This window comes from Heterodontus francisci, chromosome 30 (assembly GCF_036365525.1).
Source record: "Heterodontus francisci isolate sHetFra1 chromosome 30, sHetFra1.hap1, whole genome shotgun sequence".
Taxonomy (NCBI): domain Eukaryota; kingdom Metazoa; phylum Chordata; class Chondrichthyes; order Heterodontiformes; family Heterodontidae; genus Heterodontus; species Heterodontus francisci.
The window spans coordinates 56,023,476-56,042,148 of NC_090400.1; the positions used below are offsets into that span (position 1 = coordinate 56,023,476).

The window sequence follows — 18,673 nt, forward strand, 5'->3', positions numbered from 1 at the left end:
TTTGTTGCTGATCTGCACAAGCTTAAAATAATTGTAACAAAACCACGTTTTTAGTCCAAAAATGAAATTAACATTGGAGCCACTTACCTGTGATAGAGCATGCTGGACCCGGAGGTGCGACCCAACCCGACACGTCGTCTGGTCCTGTCTGGTTCGGGTCAGGTAGCCAGCCTTTATTTGGGAGTAAATATGGTGGGCTAGAGAAGAAATGACTATCCTTTTTAGCAAATTAGAGTATTGCTATGCATGTGCATGAATTGGTTGTGTACAAGAGAGGAGTGTTGGTCTAGAACTTTTTTTAGAAAAAGCAATTAAAAAAAAAAACAAATATTGAAGGAACTAGTAATGGGAATATAAAGCTTTGAGTGAGAAAAGGCCACCAGACCCATCAACCCCACTCCACCAGTCTGAGAAACTTACCAATTTGTGAAAACTAAGGTTAAAATGAAAAAATATGAATGCTCGCTTGAGTATTTATAACCTGAAACCTACTTTACTTTTTCAGATGCAGATTCACTTTGTGTGCGTTTTTTTTAAAAGCCTTTCTGTTTCGCGTAAAGGGACGAATTACATTCCAGCACAACTGTGTGGAATACTCCATGTACATCTTCAAGTAACTTTCTGTAGCAATGTTAGCATTTTGCTGATTGTGTTACACTAAGGATTAAAAAAAAATTGTCCTGAACTACCTTTGATCTGAAGTCTGTTTTTTAATTTAGATTTTTCCATTTTCTGTAGGTAGCTTACATAGAGTGCATTGGTCATAAAATTTGTACGCAGTTAATTTTTTATGGATTTACTGATGTGTTCTGACAGCCTGTGTTCTTGGGTTGTGAGGGACTTAAAACTCATGTAACAGTAAGAGTTACAAGCCATTCAGTGTAACATCTTTTAGTTGGTCTGATTTTTGTCTGGGCTGATGGAATAATGGGCAGCCATAAAGGCGGGGCTAAAGTGTGGCGAGTCGAAGAGACTTAGCAGTTGGCAGGAAAAAAGACAGAAGCACAAGGGGAGAGCCAACTGTATAACAGCCCCGACAACCAATTTTATCCGCAGCGCCTGTGGAAGAGTCTGTCACTTTAGAATTGGCCTTTATAGCCACTCCAGGCGCTGCTTCACAAACCACTGACCACCTCCAGGCGCTTACCCATCCTCTCTTGAGACAAGGAAGCCAAGAAGAATAATAATAATGGTGGGCAGTTGTCATGCTAGATTCCTACCTGCCAAGAACGAGGCACATTAATTTTGTCATGAGAATTGATTTTAAACTGTTAATGGAGTTAAGAAAGAACTTGTTAAACAGATCAGCCGTGGCTGGAAAAGACACTTGCATATTAACAACCAGTGTTTGGAAGGAAAAGCAGCCATTCCCTGACGTTGAACTCTCAATGGACTTTTGATCACCAGATGTTGAAGGTGGGGGAGCTCGCATTCCAAGTTGACTGCTAAGATGGCCGAATACACAAATGGACATGGTCAAATCAACTAGTCACATGACTAACCTGCTGGGCAACCTGAGTTTTTTTTGAATTTGTACAAACAGTTTGAGCAAAAAGTCTGTTTGCTCTTGGACTGAAGATCTCTCTCCTGTCTGCTCCCATCTCTTTTTTGCAAGCCTCTAAATCCATTGAAGACGCATGAATCCCAAGAGCGAACAGTCTCCTACAGCGAACAAGGTTTAAGAAGAATACTGGGCCCCAACGAAAAGTAATATCTACCTACAATCAAGGACTCTATAGTGAGCTCGAAGAACTGTAATTAAAAACTCATCAGATATTGCCTCAAACTTTTCCACTGTGTTCTTTTTTCTGTCTCTAATTGCATGTGTGTATTGCATATGCGTGCTAGTGTGGGCGCATCGTGTATCTGTAGGCGTCAACTGAATAAGAGTTTAAGTTTCATAAATTTCAACTTTTCTTTAAACCTAAGAAAGCTTGTTTGTGCTGGTTTCTTTGCCTTATAATTGGAAAGCGGTGAACAAGGATTCACCAAGGGGGAACTAAAAACAGTGTTTAAAATTAAACCCTGTTATGGTAAGACCAGGTGCAGGCGATATTTGTGTGTGTGTGTGTGTGTGTGTATGTGTGTATATATGTACTGATTATGTGGAAAAGGTGTTTACATAAACCTCCCATCTCTTCTAAAGAAATTGTTTATAAAAAACCTCCTCATCCAGTTGTCAACTAATAATATATTTTGAGAGAGACTCAAGTGCTATGGTTAAGTCAAGTTCTTCTTTGGCCTCCTTATCTCGAGACACAATGGGTAAGCGCCTGGAGGTGGTCAGTGGTGTGTGGAGCAGCGCCTGGAGTGGCTATAAAGGCCAATTCTAGAGTGACAGGCTCTTCCACAGGTGCTGCAGAAAAATTTGTTTGTCGGGGCTGTTACACAGTTGGCTCTCCCCTTGCGCTTTTGTCTTTTTTCCTGCCAACTGCTAAGTCTCTTCGACTCACCACACTTTAGCCCCGCCTTTATGACTGCCCGCCAGCTCTGGCGAACTCTGGCAACTGACTCCCACGACTTGTGATCAATGTCACAGGACTTCATGTCGCGTTTGCAGACGTCTTTAAAGTGGAGACATGGACGGCCGGTGAGTCTGATACCAGTGGCGAGCTCGCTGTACAATGTGTCTTTGGGGATCCTGCCATCTTCCATACGGCTCACATGGCCAAGCCATCTCAAGTGCCGCTGACTCAGTAGTCAAGTATAATATAGCTAACTGCAGTGTCTTTGTTCTATTAACCATCCCAATGCAAATTCAAAAAAACCCCCAGTAATCGATTACCAATGCTTCAGTATAAGCGCCAGCCGTGGCTCTGTTGGTAGCACTTGAACGCAAAAATGTAGGTTGATGTTCCAGTGCAGTACTGAGTGCTGCATTTCGGAGTGCCATCTTTCAGGTGAGATGTTAAAACAAAGTCCAGTCTTACCCCCTCAAATGAACGTAATGGATCACGTGGCATTATTTTTGAAGAGCAGGGGAGTTATCCCTGGTATCTTGGCCACTATTTATTCCTGGCCAATACTTATCCCTCAATTAACGTCACAAACAGATTATCTGGTTGTTATCGCATTGCTGTTTGTGGGAGCTTACTGTGTGCAAATTGGTTGCTGAGTTTCCTATATTATATCGGCGACTGCATTCTGAAATACTTCATTGGCTGTAAAGCGCTTTTGGGACATCCTGCCATTGTGAAAGGCTCTATATGAATGTGTCTTTTTTAATCTGAAGGTAAAATTGCATTTTCATTTATCCTTTCCCTTTTATTTAAGAAAGACTGTTTAGATTCTTGAATTAAATTTTTGAAGACAGCACTTGAGCAATATTTGCCTTCGATCCTTTTTATTTTCTTGATTTTTAAAATTCTCTTCCTTATTTTCAATCCCTCCACAGCCTCGTCCCTCCCCTATCTGTTATCTTCTCCAACCCCACAAACCTCAAATATCTGTGCTCATCTAATTTTCTCCTTCTTAAGCATTCTTGTTTGTTTTTTTAATTGCTCCACTATTGGTGGCTGTGCCTTCAGTTGCCTAGGACCTAAACTCTGGAATTCCCTCGCTACACCTCTCCACCTCTCTACCTAGCTTTCCTTTTTAAGACACTTTTTTAAAAAAAAAACCCTACATCTTTGACCAAGCCTTTGGTCATCTGACCTGACATCTGCTTATGTGGCTTAGTGTCCTTTTTTTAATCATGTAGCTGTGAAGTGCCTGCGGACTTTTTATTATGTGAAAGGCACTATATAAATACAAGTTGTTGGGATGTAGGAATTTGAGAATTGCCGCAATTGTCTGAATGGTAGTAGTAATAAATCTCTAACTCAATCCTTTAGCAAAATTTAACGATGTGCCAAGGTTTTTCACTAATGGTGTCCTAAATAAAGTAGCAGTCTTGGTAATGCAGTGAGCACAAGATTGCTGGCTTTTTATATTGTTTTGGCTTCAAGCGAGCAGCAGACCAGTAAGCTGTGAGGAACAGTTAATGAGGGCTACCTGCAAACTGCTTCCTTGTTTATATTCTACTGATTCTCTGCCATGTACATTCAACTGCCATCTAGTTCGGGAAAGTTTTCTAGAAGAGAAAAACAATTATATTTGACTGTGTCTGGGGAGGCTGCAGACCATCTCGAGCCTGCCACTCAAGCAATAGTATTGGGGTTTGAACCAACCTGGCTATTTATTTGCCTGTTATTATTGAAGGCCATGTTCTCGATCAGTTTCTCTTGAGCATTCAAGTACACCACACTGCATCAACAAGTGGTTGCACTTCTGTGGTTTTTTTTTTTTAGCTCCTGCCCCCCCCACCAGCAAAATCAACTTCATACTTTCATTGTGCATGTTTTGGTTAAGAGGGGGAGGAAAAAGAACCAGTTCAGTAGTGCTATTTTAACAGGGCTCTTACTTTTATTAGAAAGTAAGAGGGAGCAATGCTGAATCCCAACCTGGTCAACACTGGGCAGTTGCACAGGCTGTAAATACAGGCCTAGAGCTGCAGGAGGGAGGCGGTCAGCCATTGAAAGTGTTATGAAAGTGATACTGTTTTTGGTTAAAATATGTTTTAAAAGAATTTATAGTTAAATTGAATAAATGTTGGACCAGGTTTTTAAAAAAAGAAAGCGGTCAAGAGGACACTGAGGGAACCGGAATGACAACAATGTTGCTGGTTGTTACAGACTCAAGTTAAAGATAGAACAGAAACCCTGGTAATGGGCAGAGAACAAAGTGACAAGCTCCCCTTTAATTGGACAAGCCCAGTAGCAGCAGAACATCTGGGGTGGCAGAAAGCTCGAGCTTTCTGGACATATGTCAGTGTGTGTTTTACCTTCAGAACTGAGAGTCAAATTTGCTGAAGTGTAAAAAGGAGAGAAGACGACAACTCAGCTCACTTTCCAAAATCTCTGAAAGACCTGTGAAGTCCACTGTGTCAATTCATCTTGTCTCCTGTCTCTGAAGAAAGCCTGCTAATATTGAATCGCAATGCGGCCTGAAAAAAACTGTTCTAAAAGTTCCCAGTGACCTGTCTACGTGTACTCAAGTTAGACTGCATGCCACTTTTGGAACAATATATCTCTCCTGTTTTCTTCAAAAATGAGAAAGTAATCTGCCCAAGCTTTTTTTTTTGTCTGTAACAGAGCTCTGAATTTATTAAAAATCCTTTTTTATCTTTTTTTGATTAACCGGTGTATATGTGTGAGTGTGTGAAGGGACAAAGTTAAAAAGGGAACTTGAAAATTTAAAATCTGTTTGTTTTACTTCATTACTTGTTAAGACTTGTTTTATTATAAACTGATATTTTTGTTCAGTAAAGAAAACTGGTTAGTGTGTTCTATTCTGTATATTGACCATATCTATAAGTGGGAAAATTTAAAATATGTTGTGACGTGTGGAGAAGTGCACTCAAACAAACCGTGCACTCATCCTGCCTCGATCGTAACAGTCACCACACTATTATTTTTATTTTTATTTAATTTATTTTATTTAGAGATACAGCACTGAAACAGGCCCTTCGGCCCACCGAGTCTGTGCCGACCAACAACCACCTTTTTATACTAACTCTACAGTAATCCCATATTCCCTACCACCTACCTACACTAGGGGCAATTTACAACGGCCAATTTACCTATCACCTGCAAGTCTTTGGCTGTGGGAGGAAACCGGAGCACCCGGAGGAAACCCACGCAGACACAGGGAGAACTTGCAAACTCCGCACAGGCAGTACCCAGAATCGAACCCGGGTCACTGGAGCTGTGAGGCTGCGGTGCTAACCACTGCGCCACTGTGCCGCCCATGCATTATGAATCTGTCAAGAATGTTGTGGAGATGTGAATATCGGAGAGACTTGTTTCTGTTAGTCCTATTCAGTATATTATTACAGGCAACCAAGCCCACAGGATAAGGTATATAGCAGAGTTAATGCATCCGATGAAAGGTCATCGACCTGAAACGTTAATACTTTTTTTTTCTCTCTCCAGATGCTGCCAGACCTGCTGAGTATTTCCAGCACTTTGTTTTTATTTCAGATTTCCAGCATCTGCAGTATATTGCTTTTATTTTAGGTATATAACCATATTATTTTTCTCCCTTCTATAGTGAGCACTTGTCCTGTTCCTTCACGTTTTTCTTGCATGGAGATAGTAAGGTCTGCACCAGTGTTGAGATAAACCAGCACCAGCCAGTGTACCACCTGAGTGAAGAGCATGTTACTGCTGCCCAGGGATCCTCCAACCCCTTCCAAGGTAAGAAAAGGATGCTTTACCTCTGGCAAAATAAAACTGTCAAAAGGTTCTTTTGGTATATGTCAGTTTGTGTGTGTGTGGGGAGGGGGGGGGGTGCGGTGGCTTGGTGGGGAGCGCGAAAGAAAGAAGTAAGGCTTAGCTGGGATTGATTTTTGGTAAATGTGTTGGTAGCTATATCAACCACGCCCCCCAATGGCCTTGTGGATAAAGACAATGTCTGGACTACCATTAAACAATACTGGCAAAGAGAATACAGCCTGTCCTAAGTTAGCTGATCTCATTTGGGGTGCAACAAATTGTCTCCAAGCTTCTGATGAGCATCCATTGATCTCGACTGGAAAGTGCACATCTATAGCTCTCTTTTGAGAACAGAATTTGGCTTGGCTGTGATGCTCTCCATAGACAAGCAGTAAGCACCTTACTCTTGTCTATATTTTTCTGTGCTGAATGACCAGAATGAAGGGTTGAGAGACAGCTGGAACCTATCGAGTTTGAGTCTGTACCTTCAGAAAGGAGAGAGAAATGTAAAATTGTAATATGCAGTTGTTTTTGAATTGGTTTAGAACATAGTTCTTCAAAGTTGTTTAAGTGAATAGGGCATTCACAGTGCAGAAGGAGGCCACTTGGCTTGTGTCTATGCTGGCCCTTCCCACAGCCTTCTATCATCTGCCTCAAATATTTATTTCCCTAAAAGATACATTGGCTTATATCAGAACTATATTCCTTGTGACAAGGCATTTCCTGCTGCAACAATCTATGTAAAGATTCTTCTCTAAACCTCATTCTTTTGAGAGATCATCAATCTAAAAGTCACTTATCACTGGCTCCTAAACTAATTAAAAAGCCTTTCCTTATTCACCGTTCAAAATCCTTGATCATTTTATTTTTTAAAAAATGTCCTCAATTTGTTGATGTGGCTTTCTATTCTTCCCCTTTTACTGGACATGTGGATGATCTGTATCTAGGTCTATAAGAATGCAACTTCAGCCAGCTGCTGAAATGTGAGGGTGGTGTGGCAATTCTTAACTTAAATTTTTTTTTCCATTGTTGTTGCTGCATCCTCAGGAAATGCAGCATTTTTACCCTTTGGGCACCCACTGCTGGTATCAAGTACTCCCAGGTTAGGTTTGGAATGCTAGATACTGAGTTAATCTTCCTTTTACTTTGATCCAGCAATGTGCCTCAATTAAACTTCAGAAAGCACCCTTTGTTGCAGCATGTAAATTTTTTCCATTATTTACATCATGCATCCTCATGCTGACTCTCTTGACACTCCGTTCCTGCCAAAATGGAGGGAAATTTTTGCTCTGAGCTTGTACTTGGTTGGACCCAGTTTTGAGATTGCCCTAATTCATTCCACATAGGTTATTTTTATTCCATGGAAGATACTTACAGACGGTAGATTTGAAGAGTATTTAATCCAGTCAATCTGTATTGCATTAGAACTAGGTCCCGGAGGTGAGAGGACCGGTTGCCAACTCTTAACATTCAGCTCTAAATTTATTCAGTCTTTGTTAACGTATTTTGGTTCTTTACTTGCAGTGATCCTCAGCCCTTTTGGATTAAATGGTACCCTGACAGGTCAGTCATTCAAGCTATCTGATCCTCCCACTCTTAAACTGATAGAAGAATGGAAGCAATTCTATCCAATACAGACCAGCTCAAGGGAATCAGACGACAAACAGGAGGAGGTAGACTGGGATGATGACTCAATTGCAGCTGTAGAAGTCATTGTTGGTAAGTGGAAATGAAAAGGCTGAACCAGTTTAGCAGATCCAATGGAGCTTTCTGTAAATTACATTGTTTTAGTTTAAAATATCTACAAAATAGTTGGTAATTTATAGCAAAAAAAATCAAAACATAGAAAGCACAAAGCAAACAGATCTTTTTGTCAGTGAAAGTATCTGAGCCAAATAAATTGGTGAATTTTTGTTTGTTTAAAAGGCATGTCTTAAGTGATAACTTATTCCATGATCTATGCCAGGATAATTTTGGGAGAAATGTAAAGGTAACAATTTGTGGGTAGAATCTGGGGTTTTCCCTTTCATTGAGAAATTTCTCAGCCATTTTATTGGAAATGCAGAAGAGAGAAAAAGTCTATTACAGAGATTGAGTACTAAGATTAACATGGTGTGTTTTAGTGATTCTGTTTCACTATTTTATGTCACAATACATTTGATTTATTTACTTAGCAAGTTGTAAGAGAAGTGTATGTTGGAAATTAATTGAGAAATAATAGATTCTGCTCTGCTTCGCATTTTGCTTTCCGCTTCCCTTGTCCTTTTGTATTCCATATGCCTTTGCTTGTTGAGACCACCTGTATTCTATAGGTTGGCTGTATCAGCCCTTTATTTTAGTTTTTGTTAATTAAATTCAGTAATTTAACAATGTGATTCAACATTAGGTCCACAGAGGTGCTTTCCCTTGCTGTTTGCTGCTGGTCACCACTCACTCCCCACTCACAGCTCCTTCGCCGCTGGAGCAATTGTCTAGGCCCCGAGCTCTGCGATTACCCACCCCCACACCTCTCCACCTTGCTTTCCTCCTTTTAAGACACTCCTTAGAACCTACCTCTTTGACCTAGCTTTTGGTCATCTTACCGTGACCTTTTGTGGTTTGGTGTCATACTTTTGTTTTGTAATGCTCCTGTGAAGCGCCGTGGGCGGTTTTATTATGTTAAACGCACTACATAAATATAAGTTGTTGTCGGTCCTCGTCATTGTGCCTTTATTAGATCAGTATTGTTTTGACATTATATGCAATTTGATTATGAATATTAATATCTATCAAGTACAAAAAAAATGCATTTAAATCAAAAGCTGGTTTTTGTTAATTATTTTATTTTGTTTACAGCTGGTGTGCGAATGGTGTACCCAGCTTGCTTTGTGCTAGTGCCTCAGCCTGATGTTGCCACTGGCATCTTGAGCAGCTCCACTGGGACTTCACATTGTACAGCTGCATACTCAAGTGCCCACCAAGTGCCTGCCCCAATGAGGGATCCAGCCATTTCCTCTGTGACCTTGACTCCACCCACATCACCAGAAGAGACTGAAACCGGTAATGTGACAGGGAATTGTATAGTTATGGATGTTGCAACTTATTTCTCACCACAGATACTATTCCCAGCATCCACGGTATTGTGCTTTCTGCATCTCGTGTATATTGCCATTTAAGGAAATTTTGAAAGGGGTATTAATTTATTCAGCAAGTTTTAATATTCTAACTTGCTCAAAAATCATTTTTGAACTATAGTGGTGTGCTGGGCATGATACTTTGGTGTTTGCAACTCCCGTTTATTTTCTTGAGATTGAACTGCTTTCCAGTCACATGATTGACATAGCATCTTACAGCACACAGTGGCCATTCGACCCATTGTCTGTACTGTCCCTTTCAAAGAGCTTTCAATTTCATTCCATACCTGAGCTTTCTCTGCATAATTCTGCAAGTTTGTTTTCTTGCAGGTGCAATTTAATGTGGCTAAGTGTGAAGTGATGCACTTTTAGAAAAACATGGCGAAGCAGTATAATCTAAATTGAATTATTTCAAACATATTCTCAGTTGCCTTTTGAAAGTTCCTGTGGAATCTGATTCCACCACCTTTTCAGTGCTTCCAAATCATAATCCTGCTGTATTGTTGCTATACTTAAACATTAAGTAAAGTTTTAAAAAATTGATAATTACAATTTTTCTTTCCTTCTAGCTGAAATTCAGTCCACCCAGAAGTGGGCGAAGCTTACTTCAATGTCTGAGGTGTTTAATATGGAGAATTCTGGGCACGGTGGAAAAATTCCTAGAAAATTAGCCAATCAGGTAGTAGAGAAGGTGTGGCAGGAGTGCAATCTCAACAGAACCCAGAAAAAGTGAGTACTTTGTGAACTGTTATTCTCGACAACTTTCGGGCAAAGAAATTGAAAGGTATGGTACAGTGAGCAGTCCTAGATTACGCTACTTTCTATCCCCCAGCCCAATTTTTGCTCTCAGCAGAAAGAAAAGGAATGCTCTTGGGGTAATATTAGTATCTACAGCTCAAATTCAAGTACTGTAACTGTTAACACTCTTTAGGCTCGGATGGAAATAAAATGCTTTTACTTCCTCTTTTCCTTCTTGGGGAGGCTGAGATAACCGGTGCATCTCCTAATTGCCACTCAGTTGCATGGAGCAGGAGTAAGAACAGCACTGGTTTCTGACAACTGATGGTGTCAGGCTAGGGTTGTATAGACAGTGGGGTGGCAGGAAGGCATTGACTTACGAGATGAGCAGGATCAGGAGTGTGTGTAACTGAGAACATGTGGCCTTTGTTAAAGACCTGGATATAATGGGATGCTTTTCTTTGCAGGTGATATTAATTTGTCTTCAAAATTATGATTTGAAAACTTTGTAAAATGTACACTAAATTCTCCGCTCAAAAGTTAAATCATAGTAATGTTAAGTTTATATTAGTGAATCATGGAAATTCTTGTGCCAAGTGAACCTATCCCCCTAAACATTCACCATTTTATTTAGTTAAAAAACTACTTGTGCCAGTAATCGTTAATGTTGTCATACCTTGTGTGCTTTAATATCTCAAATTGCTGCCACAAGTACCATTGCCAGCAGCAGACCTATAACAACTCGTACTTCACTCTAATGTGTGATAGTTTAAAGTGCACTAACGACAAACTGTTGGGTGTTCATCACAATTCAAGTGGACATTGTACAATAATTTCACATACTTCCCATTTGTGTTTACTGAAATTTCAGTGCCAGCCCTGATCCAAGCTGCACTTAGTTTTGGTGCTTAGATATTGCACCTGCATTATATTTTATGAATATTTGAGAATCTTCAATGTATTTAAATTTGTTTTCAAATTAGATTGTTTTTATTCTGTCTTTAATCTGACACCACTACTGTGTATATTTTTTAAAAGCGCATTTAATATCCTTTCCACTTTTGTTACTACATATTGTTGAGAAGGCAGGCAAAGCATCCTGATTTGAAATCTTCGGGAGTTTTGCCCAAGTGAACACCGGGAAGTGTATGGGCCTGATGGTCCTTGAGCATCTTCGGTTCAGAGTTGTTGAGCTGGAGTCCAAACTGCAGACATTGTGGGGCATCAGGGAGAGGGAGAGTAACCTGGACACTTTTTGTTCGAGGAGGCAGTCACATCCCTTAGATTAAGTAGAACTTTAGAATTGGTCAATGGTAAGGGACAGGAGGGTGTGACTGCGAGTTAGGCAGGTAAGGGGATCCAGGATGTCGTGATGGAGGAGCCTCAGGCCTTTGACTTTGACCTACAGTTATGAGGCTTGCTATCTGTGTGGATGAGAACAAGGATTGCAGGATGGATGGGCAAATTAACCATATGGTGCAGGAAGCCATTCAAGTGGGGGGAGTGTAAAGGAATGTGGTAGTGATAGGGGACAGTATAGTCATGGGGATAGATTACAGTTTTCTGGAACAGTGACTGGGAATTCCGAAGGTTGTGTTGGTTCTCTGGAGCCATGGTCAAGACACCTCCTCGCGGGTGGGGAGAGTCAATTGTCGCAGTCCAAGTAGGAACCAGCTACATAGGTAGAACTAGGAATGATGTTCTGAGGGAGTTTGATGAGTTAGAGTCCAAATTAAATCACGGAACCTCAAAGTTGATCTCTGGATTGATACCTGAGCCACATGCCAATTGACGTAGGGTCAAGCAGATTAGAGAATTAAATGTGTGGCTGAGTGTGGTCCGGGAAGAAGGGGTTTTGATTTGTGGGGCTCTGACACCAGTACTGGGGAAAGAGGGAGCTGTTCCATTGGGATGAGCTCTACTTAAACCAGGCTGGGATCAGTAACCTGGTGAATGGTATAAGTATGGGCTGCGGATAGGGCTTTAAAGTAAAAGGTAGGGGGGAGGGGTTAGATGAAGGGAGGTTTAGAAACCTAAAGAGAAAAGTTGAGACCAAAGAGCAGTTCAGCGGTTTGGGTAAAGACGAGCAATGCAGGGCAGGAAGGGAACAGTGTTTAATGGTAATAGTGCATCAGTGAGTAAGGTCCATGCAAAGAACAGGGTGGGTGGGGGGGGTGGTGAAGAGTGATCATCATATAATTGAATTCCATGTTAAGTTTGAAAGTGACAGACTCCAGTCCCAAACAAGAATCTTGAACTTAAAGCCAATTACATAGATATGAGGGGAGAGCTGGCTAAGGTTGATTGGGTAAATGTGTTTAAAAGGTATGGCAGTAAACAAACAGCGGGGAAACATTTAAAGAAACAATTCAAAATGTTCAACAAAAATATATTCCATTTAAAAAAAAAACTCAGCAAGCAATATCCATCTGTGGCTTACTAGGGACATTAAGGGTAGAATTAGATTAAAAGAAGAGGCTTATAATCTTGCAAAAATAGTAGTAAGCCTGAGGCTTGAGTGTTTTAGAAACCAGCAAAGGGTGACCAAAAAGATAGAATGAGAGTAAACTAGTCAGGAATATAAAAACAGATTGTTCAAGCTTTTACAAATATATAAAAAGGAGAGTAAATGTTCATCTCTTAGGCAGAGGCGAGAGAAATTATCCTGGGGAGTGAGGAAATGGCAGAGATGTTGCATCCAAACTAGTTGTTCAATCAGGTTTCTGCCCCCACCACAGTACTAAAACTGCTATCAAAGTCAGAAATTACATCTATATGACTGACAGGTAAACTTTCCCTCCTCGTCCTTCTCGATCAGTCTGCAGCCTTTGACACAGTTGACTACACCGTAGTCTTACAATGTCTCTCTACTATCGTCCAGCTGGATAGGACTGCTCTAACCCAGTTCTATCCTTAGCTATCTAATTATAGCCAGAGAATCACTTGCAATGGCATCTCTTCCTGCTCTCGCATCATTACCTCTGGTTTACCCCAAGGATCTATCCTTGGCCCCCATCTACATGCTCCTCCTCAGTGGCATCATCTGAAAGCGCAGTGTTAGTTTCCACCTGTATGCTGACTACTCTCAGCTCTACCTCACCACCACTTCTCTCGACTTCTCCACCATTGCTAAATTATCAGACTGCTTCTCTGACAGCCAGTAGCCAAATGAGCAGAAATTTCCTCCAATTAAATATTGGGAAGACTGAAGCCATTATTTTCAATCTCCGTTCCCTAGCTACCTACTCCATCCTTCTCCCTGGTAACAGTCTGAGATTAAGCCAGTCTGTTTGTAACCTTGGTGTCACATATGACCCCGAGATGATCTTCCGACCTTGCATTCATGCCATCACCAAGACCACCTACTTCCACATCTAATGTGTCTGACTTCACCCCCCCCTTCTCAGCTGATCTGCTGAAACCCTCATTTATGGCTTCGTTACCTCTAGACTTGACTATTCCAATGCACTCCTGGCTGGTCTCTCAATTCTATACTCTGTAAACTTGAGGTTATCCAAAACTCTGCTGCCTCTGTCTTAACTCAGTGCAGGTCCTGTTCCATTATCAACCCTGTGCTCACTGACCTACATTTGCTGCCGGTCAAGCAACGTCTTGATATTAAAATTCTCATCCTTGTTTTCAAATCTCGCCATGACCTCATCCCTCCCTATCTCTAAACTCCTCCAGGCCAACAACCCTCCACGATGGAATATAAGCAGGGAGCTATATAAAGCACTATTTAGGCCACAGCTTGAGTATTGTCGGCAGTTGTGGTCACCTTCATTACAGAAAGGATGTCATTGCACGAAAGAGGGTACTGAGGAGATTTATGCAAATGTTTACAGGACTGGAAAATTGCAGTTATGAGGAAAGATTGGATAGGCTGGGCTGGTTCTTCTTGGAACAGAGGAGGCTGAGGGGAGATTTGATTGAGGTGTACAAGCTTGTGAGGGGCCTGGACAGAGTGGATGGGAAGGGCCTATTTTCCTTAGGGGAGGGGTCACTGACTAGGGGGCATAGATTTGAAGTGATTTGTCGAAAGATTAGAGGGGAGATGAGGAAAATCTTTTTCACTCGGGGTGGTGGGGGACAGGAACTCACTGGCTGTAAAGGTAATAGAGGCAGAAAACTTCATCTCATTTAAAAGGTGTCAGGATATGCACCTCAGGTGCTGTAACCTGCAGGGCTACGGACCAGATGCTGGAAAGTGGGATTAGGCTGGATGGCTTTTTTTTTTCAGTCGACGCAGACGCAATGGACCAATTGGCCTCTGCTGTAAAATTTCTATGATTTTATATCTGTACTCCTAATTCTGGCCTCTTATGCATCCCTGATTTTAATGGTTCCGCCATGCCCTCCCTACACCTCTCCACCTCACTTTCCTCCTTTTTAAGGCATTCGTTAAAACCTACTTCTTTGACCTATATCTGACCTATATCTCCTTTTGTGGCTCGGTGGCATACTTCGTTTTATAATTTTTTTATCTGTTCATGAGATGTGGGCGTCGCTGGCTAGGCTAGCATTTATTGCCCATCCCTTATTGCCCACTGAAGGCATTTAAGAGTCAACCACATTGCTGTGGGTCTGGAGTCACATGTAGGCCAGACCAGGTAAGGACAGCAGGTTTCCTTCCCCAAAGGACATTAGTGAACCAGATGGGTTGTTACAACAATCGACAATGGTTTCATGATCACCATTAGACTAGCTTTTAATTCCAAATTTATGAATTGAATTCAAATTTCACCATCTGCTGTGATGGGATTCAAACCCATCTCCCCAGAGCATTAGCCAAGGCATCTGGATTACTGGTCCAGTGACATTACCACTACTGTTACCATTGCCATTACTGTTAGCACTACGCCACCACCTCCCTCATACTCTTGTGAAGCACCTTGGGATGTTTTATTACATTGAAGGTGCTATAAGTTGTCTGTCTCATCAGTAGAAGACACACATTACATACCAGAAAGAAAGGATAGCCAAGGGACTAAGTGAGGAAATTAAGGTAACTAATTAAAAAAAATTCTTTCTTGGGATATGGGTGTCATTGGCAAGGTCTGCATTTGTTGCCCATCCTTAATTGCCCTGGACCACTGATTGGCTTGCTAGGCCATTTCAGAGGGTACTTGAGAGTCAACCACATTGCAGCCGGTCTGGAGTTGCATGTAGGCCAGACCAGGTAAGGATGGCAGGTTTCCTTCCCTGAAGGACATTAGTGAACCAGTTGTGTTTTTATGACAATCGATGATGGTCTCAGTAATGGTGCTATGAAACTAGCTTTCAATTCCAGATTTTTATTAATTATCAAATTTAAATTCCACCAGCTGACATGGTAGAATTTGAACCCGTATCCCCAGAGGATTAGCCTGGACCACTGGATTTACTAGTTAAGTGACATTACCAATATGCCACCATCCCTATCAGCAGAGATGAAATATTGGAGCAAACTAAGGGACTAAAAGCTGATAAATCCCCCAGGACTTGATGGCCTACATCCTTGAGTTCTAAAAGATTTAGCTGCAGAGTTAGTGGATACACTGGTTATGATTTTCCCAAATTTCTTAGATTCTTGAATGGTCTCAGCAGATTGGAAGTTAGAAAATGTAACACTGCTATTCAAGAAAGGAGGGAGAGAAAAAGGGGATCTACAGACCAATTAGCCTGACATCAGTCATCAGGAAAATGCTGGAATCTATTAACAATGTACTTCGAAATAGTATGATCAGGCAAAGTCAACATGGTTTTACAAAAGGGAAATTGTGTTTGACGAAACTTATTGAGTTTTTATGAGGATGTAACTAGTAGGGTAGATAAAGGGGAGCCAGTAGATGTAGTATTCTTGGATTTCCAAAAGGTGTTCGATAAGGTGTCACCAAAAGTTAATTTTCAAGATAAGGGCTCATGGAGTTGGAGATAATAGCATGGTTGGAGGATTGGTTAACAGACAGGAAGAAGAGAATAGAGGTGAAAGGGGCATTTTCATGTTGGCAGGTTGTAAGTAATGGAGCACCGTAAGGATCAATGCTGGGGTCTCAGCTATTTTACCATCTATATTACTGACTTAGACCAGATTGGCCAACCTTTTCGCGTGGAGGGGTCACATTACAATTTTTGTGTTAAGTGGGGGACTGGTGAGACAATTTCAAAAAGATAAGGCATTAAAAAGTAATACTATTCAAAATAACGTGCATTTTTGTGAAGTTTTAAATGAGAAGATTGATTGATTGACTTACTTTCTCATTATGTTGGACACTGATTTAGTGCGATACCTGTCATTTGTTTGCTTACACAAGTAGTCACTGCCTGCCTGCTCACTTTTATGGCGATGCGGGGTATTCTGGAGAGATAATCCTCTCTTTTCTCTCTCTTTCTTCCTTCCTTTCTTTCTTTTCTTCCTTTCTTTTCTTCCTTTCTTTTCTTCCTTTCTTTTCTTCCTTTCTTTTCTTCCTTTCTTTTCTTCCTTTCTTTTCTTCCTTTCTTTTCTTCCTTTCTTTTCTTCCTTTCTTTTCTTCCTTTCTTTTCTTCCTTTCTTTTCTTCCTTTCTTTTCTTCCTTTCTTTTCTTTCCTTTCTTTTCTTTCCTTTCTTTTCTTTCCTTTCTTTTCTTTCCTTTCTTTTCTTTCCTTTCTTTCCTTTCTTTTCTTTCCTTTCTTTTCTTTCCTTTCTTTTCTTTCCTTTCTTTTCTTTCCTTTCTTTTCTTTCCTTTCTTTTCTTTCCTTTCTTTTCTTTCCTTTCTTTTCTTTCCTTTCTTTCCTTTCTTTCCTTTCTTTTCTTTTCTTTCCTTTCTTTTCTTTCCTTTCTTTTCTTTCCTTTCCTTTCCTCCCCCCCCCCCCCCCCCCCCCCGATGAGGAATGGCCCATGGTACAGTGAACATCCGCGGGCATGTTCCTAGCACGTGGATCGTATGTAGGACAACGGTGACGCTGAGAGTGATGTATCTAAGTTTGCTTACGATACAAAGTTAGGTCGGAGTGTAGGATGTGAGGCTAATACAAAGATATTGAGAGGTTAAGTGAGTGGGCAACAGGATGGCAGAGGAGTATAATGTGGGAAGTATGAGGTTATTCACTTGTTAATAAGAATAGGAAAGTAGAATATTTTTTAAAAGGCGTGAAACGATGTTCAGACTTGGGTGTACTCATTTAAGGAATGCAAAACATTAGCACGCAGGTGCAGCAAGCAAAAGTCATGTTGGTCTTTACTACAAGTGGCTTGGAGTACGAGTAAAGTATTCCTACAATTGTACAGGGCTTTGGCGAGAGCACACCTGGCGTTTTGGTCTCCCTATCTGAGGAAGGATATACTTGCTTTTGAGGCAGCGCAGTGAAGGTTCATTAGGTTGGTTCCTGGGATGAGAGGCTTGTCCTATAATAAGAGGCTGTGTAAATTGGGCCTATACTCTCTGGATTTTAGAGGGATTAAAGGTGATCTCATTGAAACATACAAGATTCTGAAGGGCTTGACAGGGTTGTTTCTTCCTTGAACAGAGGCCCAACCAGTCCCCATCCACCACCCCCTCTGCTTGGCAGAACTTGTTCTTGCATTCAACAACTTCTCCTTCAACATTCACTTCCTTCAAGTAAAAGGGGTTGCTAGGGGTACCCACATGGGTCCTAGTTATGCCTGTCTTTTTGTGGGATATGTCGAGCATTCCTTGTTCCAGTCCTACTCGGGCCCCCTCCCTGAACTCTCTTTCTGATACATTGATGACTGTATCGGTGCCATTTTCCTGCTCTTCACCCACCTCCCCCCACCCCCCCCCGAACTGGAAAACTTTATCAACTTTGCTTTCAGTTTCCACCCTTCTCTCTCCTTTTACATGGTCCATGTCCTACACTTCCCTTCCTCGACTCCTCTGACTCCATCTCTGGGGATAGGCTGTCTACTAATATTCATTTATAAGCCCACCCACACTCTCAGCTACCTTGCGTACACTTCTTCACAACCTGCCTCCTGTAAGGACTGCATTCCATTCTCCCAGTTTCTCTGCCTCCGAAGCATCTGTTCTGATGCAACCTTCCACGACAGCGCTTCTGGTATGTCTTCCTTTTTCCTCAACCGAGGATTTCCCCCCACTGTGGTTGACAGGGCCCTCAACCATGTCCTCCCATTTCCCGCACCTCCACTCTCACCCCTTCTCCCCCCACCCCCCCCCCCCCCCCAGAACCGCGACAGGGTTCCCCTTGTCCTCACTTTCTACCCCACCAGCCTCCACATCCAAAGGATCATCCTCTGCCATTTCCGCCACCTCCAGCGTGATGCCACTACCAAACGCATCATCCCCTTCCCCTCCCCTGTCAGCATTCCGAAGGGATCGTTCCCTCCATGACACCCTTGTTCACTCCTCCATTACCCCCAATACCTCGTCCCCTTCCCAAGGCGCCTTCCCGTGCAGTCGCAGGAGGTGTAATACCTGCACTTTTACTTCCTCTCTCCTCACTATCCAAGGCCTCAAACACTCATTTCGGGTGAAGCAGGAATTTACTTGTACTTCTTTCAATTTAGTATACTGTATTTGCTGCTCACAACGTGGTCTCCGCTGCGTTGGGAAACCAAACGCTGTTTGGGTG

The 18,673-nt window shown here is 41.7% G+C and overlaps 1 protein-coding gene across 2 annotated transcripts in view; it reads left to right on the forward strand.

The window, feature by feature from the left end:
• med13a (mediator complex subunit 13a) overlaps window positions 1-18,673 on the forward strand; it is a 178,956-nt gene that overhangs the window by 63,170 nt on the left and 97,113 nt on the right. For both annotated transcript variants that reach the window (XM_068010720.1, XM_068010721.1), the window contains exons 5-8: window positions 6,091-6,236; window positions 7,779-7,973; window positions 9,090-9,293; window positions 9,937-10,096. In XM_068010720.1, coding sequence (XP_067866821.1) covers window positions 6,091-6,236; window positions 7,779-7,973; window positions 9,090-9,293; window positions 9,937-10,096 — 705 coding nt within the window. The remainder of the gene's footprint in view (window positions 1-6,090; window positions 6,237-7,778; window positions 7,974-9,089; window positions 9,294-9,936; window positions 10,097-18,673) is intronic.